This window comes from Gekko japonicus, unplaced genomic scaffold (assembly GCF_001447785.1).
Source record: "Gekko japonicus isolate JY-2015 unplaced genomic scaffold, Gekko_japonicus_V1.1 scaffold1257, whole genome shotgun sequence".
Classification (NCBI taxonomy): Eukaryota; Metazoa; Chordata; class Lepidosauria; order Squamata; family Gekkonidae; genus Gekko; species Gekko japonicus.
In genome coordinates, this window is record NW_015163640.1 from 334,546 (window position 1) to 342,402 (window position 7,857).

At 45.9% G+C, this 7,857-nt stretch overlaps 1 protein-coding gene across 1 annotated transcript in view; it reads right to left on the reverse strand.

The window, feature by feature from the left end:
* PAPPA (pregnancy-associated plasma protein A, pappalysin 1) overlaps window positions 1-7,857 on the reverse strand; it is a 403,905-nt gene that overhangs the window by 228,731 nt on the left and 167,317 nt on the right. The window contains exon 8 of the mRNA XM_015407600.1: window positions 3,406-3,534. Coding sequence (XP_015263086.1) covers window positions 3,406-3,534 — 129 coding nt within the window. The remainder of the gene's footprint in view (window positions 1-3,405; window positions 3,535-7,857) is intronic.

A 7,857-nucleotide genomic window follows, 5' to 3' on the forward strand; every position in this document is an offset into this window, starting at 1 on the left:
TCTATCTATCTATCTATATCAATATCTATCTATATCTATATCTATCTATATCTATCTATCTATCTATATCTATCTATCTATCTATCTATCTATCTATCTATATCTATCTATCTATCTATCTATCTATCTATCTATCTATCTATCTATCTATCTATCTATCTATCTATCTATCTATCTTTTAATATGCAAATTTGAAAGAAGAGACCTGTCCACCCCCCTTATTTATTAAAATATACTTGTAGCTCAGGGGGAAGAACTTTCAATCTCTGGAGCAGGTAGGTACCCTACAAGGTGTACATTAATTATGGAACAAGTAATTAAAAAAACCCTCAGTTTATCATTACTGATCCCTTTACAAAATTAAGGGGGAGAAAAAGCCAGAGTTTTTTACCCAGCAGATCAGATGAGGAGGGGAAAGTGGATAGAGGGACCACGACATTTAGTCGTCAGTTTCAGAGTTCAAACCTGTCTCCCTCCCCCAAGGTACTCAGACTCCTTTGTGGCTGCAGAGCAAACTTTGCTTTGAGGTTGCCCTGGAAACCTGTCCTCCTGTGTGGCAGCTGGAATATAACCCACCCCAGCAGAAAGGCCTCCTTGGCCTTCTCACTTAACGGCAGCACCAAGACACTGGAAACATTTTCTGTCTTTTCCTTGTCAGCAATTAACACCCAGAAATTATTGGGGGTGGGGAGGAGAGCAGGGAAGAGGGAATAGGACAGCACCGGTTCCATGAGCTTTAATTAAATGCCACTTTCTTATGAGTCACTGAAATTGTAAGACCCTTTCTCCATATCATCTTCTGAAAAGGTGGCACCAGAGGCAAAGCACAATCCCATCTTCATTGCTGCTGGTATGGATCCCCACCACCTCATTCCACAAAGTTAAATACTTTTAAGCCATAGGGACACCAGGGGAAAGTTTAACTTTCTCCAATTAAACACCATGGGACAGCACACTTACTAGGGATAAAGCTCCTTTGAATACTGTCAGACTTAGTGCTGGATTCTAGCTTCATTCTCACACCTCTTTGTTAACTCTTGCATTAACATGCTAATTTGCTGCCATCCATTAATCTTACTGGCCACCTGATCCAATTTCAGCTCTGCATATGCATCTTGGCTCTGAGTAGCCCCTCCTAACGGCTGCCTCCAACCTCTTTTTTCCTGTAAGTATCCCTTGAGGAGATTTTATTCCAATTTGTCTGAAGAAGTGTGCTTTGCACACTGTAGTGTATCAGGATCCGACTGCATGGTCAGCTTGGGCACCACTCAGTCAAGCGCAAGCGTCGAGCTTCGCTCCGACAGACAATGGACGATACGGATCCTAGCCCGCACCAATCAGAGGGCTAGGCTCCAGGCTGAGAGCCTGTGGGACTCTCAGCCAATAGTTTGGACCTATTGGGAAGTGGGTGTGTGTGTGTTTTGGGTGGTGGGTTCATGGGGATATAAGCCGGCCGGCGAGCCGGCTAAAGTTGTCTTGTTCTTGATCTTGATCTAACAAAGTCTGCGTACTTTTCACACACAAAAGCTTACACTTTGAATAAAACTTTATTGGTTTTAAGGTTAGGGTTGCCAGCCTCCAGGTGGGGCCTGGAGATCTCCTGCTTTTACAACTGATCTCTAGCTGACAGAGATCAGCTCCCCTGGAGAAAACGGCTGCTTTGAAGGGTGGACTCTATGGCATTGTACCATGCTGAGGCCCCTCCCCTCCACAAACCCCATCCTTTCCTGGATCCACCCAGTCTCCAGGTATTTTCCAACCCAGACCTGGCAACCCTTAAAGGTGCAACTGGACTCAAACTTTGTTCTGCTTCTTCAGACCAACATGGCGACCCACCTGAATTTGTCAGACTTACAGTCAGGGCAGCTATTGGGCAGGAACGCACAGGAATGGAGTTCCGGCTGGCTCCCAAGTTGGCCACGCCCAGCAGGAACTCATTAGCATAATAGGCCACACCCAACAGCAGACACTCATTAGGATTGTGTACATTGGGGTGTGTGGCCTAACATGCAAAGGAGTTCCTGCTACAAAAAAGGCCCTGGGTTTTGACAACAGACAAGGTAAACAGAGTAACAAGCAAAAGGTGGGTGTGGCTGGATAACCACACTTCTGGTAACATGTGGGTGCGGCCTAATGTGCTAAAGAGCTGTGCTGTCAGGGGTGTGGCCCAATATGCTAATGAGTTCCTGCTGTTGGGTGTGGCCTATTATGCTAATGAGTCCCTGCTGGGCTTTTTCTACAAAAAGAGCCCTGCTTATAGGGATAGCAAACTGCTGATAGAACTATCCTACCAAGAACTGGGGCAGCTATTAAGGGGCCTGCTTCTTGGAAACTCAGTTTTGCCTCTGAGTAAATTCGTACATGGAGCTAGGTCTCCCTGGCTAACCCTAAAGTAAAGTTCACAGGTAGCAGCTTGTGCAAAAGCTTGTAATTATAATTCAGTGCTGTCAAGTCACAACTGACTTATGGAAACCCCTCATAAGGTTTTCAAGGCAGAGGTGAGTAACCCTGGTCTTTTTTGGGGGTCTCTAATCCAAGTACTAAACATGGACAACCCAGCTTAATTTTCAAGCTTTGACTAGTAAGGACTATTCAGGCTGCTCATAAACTTGTCCTAGCTTCCAGTCTACCTAGCCAGCCCATTACTGCTTGTCCTGCTAGTTTCCATAAGTTTTACTTTTTGTGGTCCAGATATTTGATAGTAAGTATAACCACATCCAAAGGGAGATTAGACATTCAATTTTAACGGCACATAAACCAGGGGTTAGAACCAAGGAAGAATCCTCTCCACTGCTGAATGGTCTCACCTCATCATTTTGTTATTCTTTCAGCTTGCATGCAAAGCTAGGCAGGGGGTCCTTTTTCTCTCTGTGCATGGTCATTAAAAACACAGCCCCCCCCCCCAACTGCAACTGTATAGGGGCCTGCAAGCCATCTCAGGATCCTGGCCCTTGGGATGAAAACTACAGCTGTATATGATACAAAACAGATCTATAAAACCAAGAGCATAACACAGAGAACTGGAATCCCTGGACAGAAATTTTAAAAATGAAGGTGGATAACAATTGCTCTTGTTTAAATTGATAAGCCATACACTATTGTTGATCCTCTGCTTTTGGTGACTGCCATTTTGAAAGATGGAAATATTAAGCAGATGGAAAGAAAAGCAGACAAGCAGCTCTAAACCATGGTTTATATGTATACATGGAAAGTCAAACCATTTGTGTCCCAAACTAGAATTAGGGCAAATAATAATGGGACAAGAACAGAGAAGAGCTGGAAAACCCGAAGAGAAAGAAAATGACATATAGATTGCAGACTATATTCAGAAAATCAGACTATTTCCAAAGGAAAGAAAGATGCCAAGATGTGCTTCAAGGTCAAGCTAAAACCCTGCATACTTACTTCTGGATTATCCCATCACCACAGTAGCTACTTCCATGGACATAAGCAAGAGGAGGAGATGCTTCACTCTCTTCCCTTCCAGAAACAACAGCAACCCAGTAAGTGTATAAGCTGCCTGCTCTGATCTCGCTGCAACACAAGGAAAAAATACATTAGCCGGACAACAATGTCAGAGCCAAAAAGCAGGAAAAGAGAAGCTGGTGCTTCCCAAAAATCAGTGCCAGTGTTGCAACTGCAATTTTACAGGAGTACAGAAAAGACAAAAAAGAACGTTGTTGAGTGCTTCCTAACAACCTCCCTTTCACATTTAATAAAAACACAAATAACTAGACCTTAGGACTGCATGGCAACTGTTGGGCACAGACTCTACTGTAAATCTCTTTCCCCACAGGCAAACAGCAAACAAGGATTTGATTAGCAGCCTGGTAGGCATCAATACATGGCTGTTGGGCTGCAAGGAAGAGGAGTAATGGCTCACTGGTAGACAGGGGTCATTTCGTAGAAAAAGAGGTGGCGGAGCTCATTAGCATAACTCATTCGCATAACATATTTGCATATGCCACACCCCCTGACATCACCGGAAGTGTGTCAGAAGGCAACACCCACCACTCAGGCTCCACTGGACTGTTTTTGATTAATAGCTATTGCGGGGGGGGGGGGTTTGCAGATCTGTCCCCGCAGAGGAGGGAGAGCTTGTACCTGAACAAAACTTGGTTTTAAAGGTGCCACTGGACTGTTGACTGTTTTGGACCGGGGGGGGGGGTCGGGGGAAGCTCTGCAACTTACGTGGCTGTTTCTTGCTCTGACTGAGGGCTGCTGGGAGCAGGGGGTGGGGCTTGTTGCATGTGCCTACTCCCTGGGCTCTTTACTGCTGGAGCTCCGCTCCTGTGCGCTCCTGCAGGAAATGACCCCTGCTGGTAGAGTTGCCAACTCCAGGTTGGGAAATTCCTGGCTATTATAGGGGTGGATCCTGGGGAGGGCATGGTTTGGGGAGGAAAGGACTTCAGCAGGTTATAATGCCATTGAGTCCACTCTGCAAAGCAGCCATTTCCACCAGGAGAACTGACCTCTGTAGTCTGGAGATCAGATGTAATTCTGAGAGATCTCCAGGCCCCATCTGGAGATTGCCAAATATACTGGTAGAGTACATACTTGAACATGGACATTTCCAAGTTAAATCCCCAGGACCTACAATTAGGGTGTTAGACATTGGGAAAGACCTCTCTCTGCCTGAGGTCCCATAGCATCACTGAAAATCAGAGCAGTCAATAGTGAGCAAAATGGACTAATTCATTCATTCGTTCAATTAATACCCCTCCCTCCCTGCCGAAGCAGGTTTGTGGCGGCTTACATAAAATCCATATATAAATACAATTAAAACCATTCATAAACAAATTACTAATTATCACAAAGTGCTAGAACAATGAACTAATAAAGTGCTAGAACAGTAACCTAATAACAGTGTCGTTTAGGTGATAGTACACTCATCTTGGTGTAGTGGTTAAGTGCGCGGACTATAATCTGGGAGAACCAGGTTGATTCCCCACTCCTCCACTCGCAGCTGCCATAGTTCTGGCAGAGGTGTTCTTGAAAAGAGCAGTTTCTCTCAGAGCTCTCTCAGCCCCACCCACCTCACAGGGTGTCTGTTGTGGGGAGGGGAAGGGAAAGGAGTTTGTAAACCGCTCTGAGACTCCGAGTGAAGGGCGGGGTATAAATCCAATCTCCTCCTCCTTCTTCTCAACCAGCTCAACATTCAGCTTATTTGTGTGGTGGGCACAGGCTGTGGATGGTAATGCCAGGGCACAGGATCACTCCTCTCAGATGTTTGATGCCGCTCCTTGATTGAAAGCCTGGTGGAACAGCTCTGTCTTGCAGGCCCTGCAGAACTGTAAAAGGTCTCACAAGGCCCTGATCGCTTCTGGGAGCTCATTCCAGCAGTACAGAGCCGCCACTGAGAAGGCCCTGGCCCTGGTTATAGCTCGCCTGGTGTCTTTGGGGCCTGGGAGGGCCAGTCTATTTTGGGACCCTGAACGCAGTGCTCTCTGGGGAACATGTGGGGAAAGGCGGTCCCTTAGGTATGCCAGAGTCCCTAACAGTCCTACTTGGTATAAAGCAGATTCAGGACAGAAGGTTTACAGTTTAATCTTCAATTTAAAAGAATTTCTGCCAGTCAGAGTAGACATTACTAAGAATGAATGAATTTTATTGTAACAGCGATTAGCCAGCAATATAAAACCATTACTAAGAAAGACAGACCAATGTTTGATTCTGTATAAATACAAGGGCATTCTGCACGTTGAATCCACAATTTATACATCTTGATTCCCATAATTTTGTTACAGATTATTTTGAGTTTTTAATCTCTGTTGCTTTGACCATTTTGAATTCAATTCTCCCTTGCATAGAACTCAAATCTTTAATTTTGTGCCACATTTTGATTCCTCGCACCTAATTTTCCACATAAAATGTACACTTTTCCAGTATTGTTTGTGCAATGGTAAATCACATTATACATTGTGTATAATGACATACTAACTAATGTGTAACAACTGTTCACAATTCAGACAAATCTACCAAACTAAAGCATCAAAAGTCTTGGTTAGAATATAAACCAATATAAAAATAGAGAACAGTTGCACATTCCGACTGTTTACATAAGGGGCTGCAGCAGCTCAGAGGTTAGGATACTGAGCTGCAGACCGGAAGTTCTGTAGTTCGGCAGTTCAAGACCCTAGTGCCGCCTGACGGAGTGAGCTCCCATTTCTGGCCCCAGCTCCTGCCAGCCTAGTAGTTCGAAAGCAAGAAACTGCAAGTAGATAAATAGGTACCACTTCAGTGGGAAATTAGCAGCATTCTGTGCGCCTCAACATTTAGTCATGCTGGCCACATGACCAGGGAAACGTCTTCAGACAGTGCTGGCTCTTGGGCTTGGGAATGGAGATGAGCACCTTCCCCTAGGGTTGGATTCGACTGGCTTTCAAGCAAGGGAAACCTTTACTGTTTACATAACATTTCACACACATAAGCAAAACAAATACTAGATGCCTTAAAACCTAAGAAATCGTTTCATACCTCCTTACATTTTGTTTCCTTTGTTTTTAAAAAATGAGGTATATAGTGAAAGTTGAACACATTTGTTCCTTGGTATGTGACAGTGCTAACTAGATGTATTTGCATTACACCACTGTTTCTTCAAAAGATATGTAGCACAATCCTATGCACGTCTCCTCAGAAGTAAGTCCCACTATGTTGAATAAGGCTTACTTAAAATGCAATCCTAAACAGAGTTACTGTCAGCAAGCTGCCATGGTGTTCTGTGTTACTTGTATCTTTGTACAGTTGCTCCCCCCCCCCCCGCCTGTTCGCCAGTATTTTATTCTGCTGTAATGCCTAAGCCAAACAACTGGAGGATGTATTGGGGGAGTTCGCTTCACTGCCAGCTTGTTGCTTTTAGAGCCTGGGAACTGCACCTGTGTTATGTCTGGAGATAGCCTGGTTCTCAGGGAATGAGCGCGAAACCGTTTTCGTTCACCCGCCAGCGGGAAAGTGACCCATTGGTTCGGTACCTGTTTCAAATCCCTTTATTATGCTTGCCCTAACCGTTTGTAGTCAGTTCTAACAAAGAACGTGTTTGAGTATCTTTCCAATGCTTTGAAATAAAATCTTGCTGTTTAAAACGTGGATTTATTCTCGATGCTTGGGATCCCAACATATTGTTAGAACTCTCATCGTTCCTGTCGTCCCGAGTCTGGCGAGATCATGAGCGGGACAGAGGGAACCACACCTAACACGGAGGGGGACGCGGGATCGGTCCCAACGACCTCCACAACGTTGATCACCACGACGGCCGCATCTTCGTTGGGTGCGGTGGGGGGAACGATTCCCCGGCTACCTGCATACTTGTCTTGGCCGCCTCCGACCCCTTCGCAATGGGGCCCGCGGCAGACACCAATGCAGGAGGATTGGACCTTGTATAATGCCAAGGGCACCAGGGAGGTTTATTCCCGCCGTGGCAGTGGACTTCGGGAGAGTCTGTTCGATAAAGGACTATTTCCCGACACGGAGAAGCCGGCTGATGGCGGGAAGTATAGAGCTATCCTCCGTGACACTGAGGATTGGATGTATGAACCATTTGGAGAGGGAGCATCGGCGCCTCCAAGTGAAGGGGACTATGAGCCACCTCCGGGATACCGACCCGTGGAACAAATCCCGGAGGAGGAGACTGGTGAGCGCCTCAACGAGCTAGAGCAGTCGGTGAGGGACCTGATGAGAACTGTGCATGATGTGATGGAAGCAAGCCACCTCCGGGATACCGACCCGTGGAACAAATCCCGGAGGAGGAGACTGGTGAGCGCCTCAACGAGCTAGAGCAGTCGGTGAGGGACCTGATGAGAACGGTGCATGATGTGATGGAAGCCCTACCGGGGATGATGGACATTCGCATGGCCAATT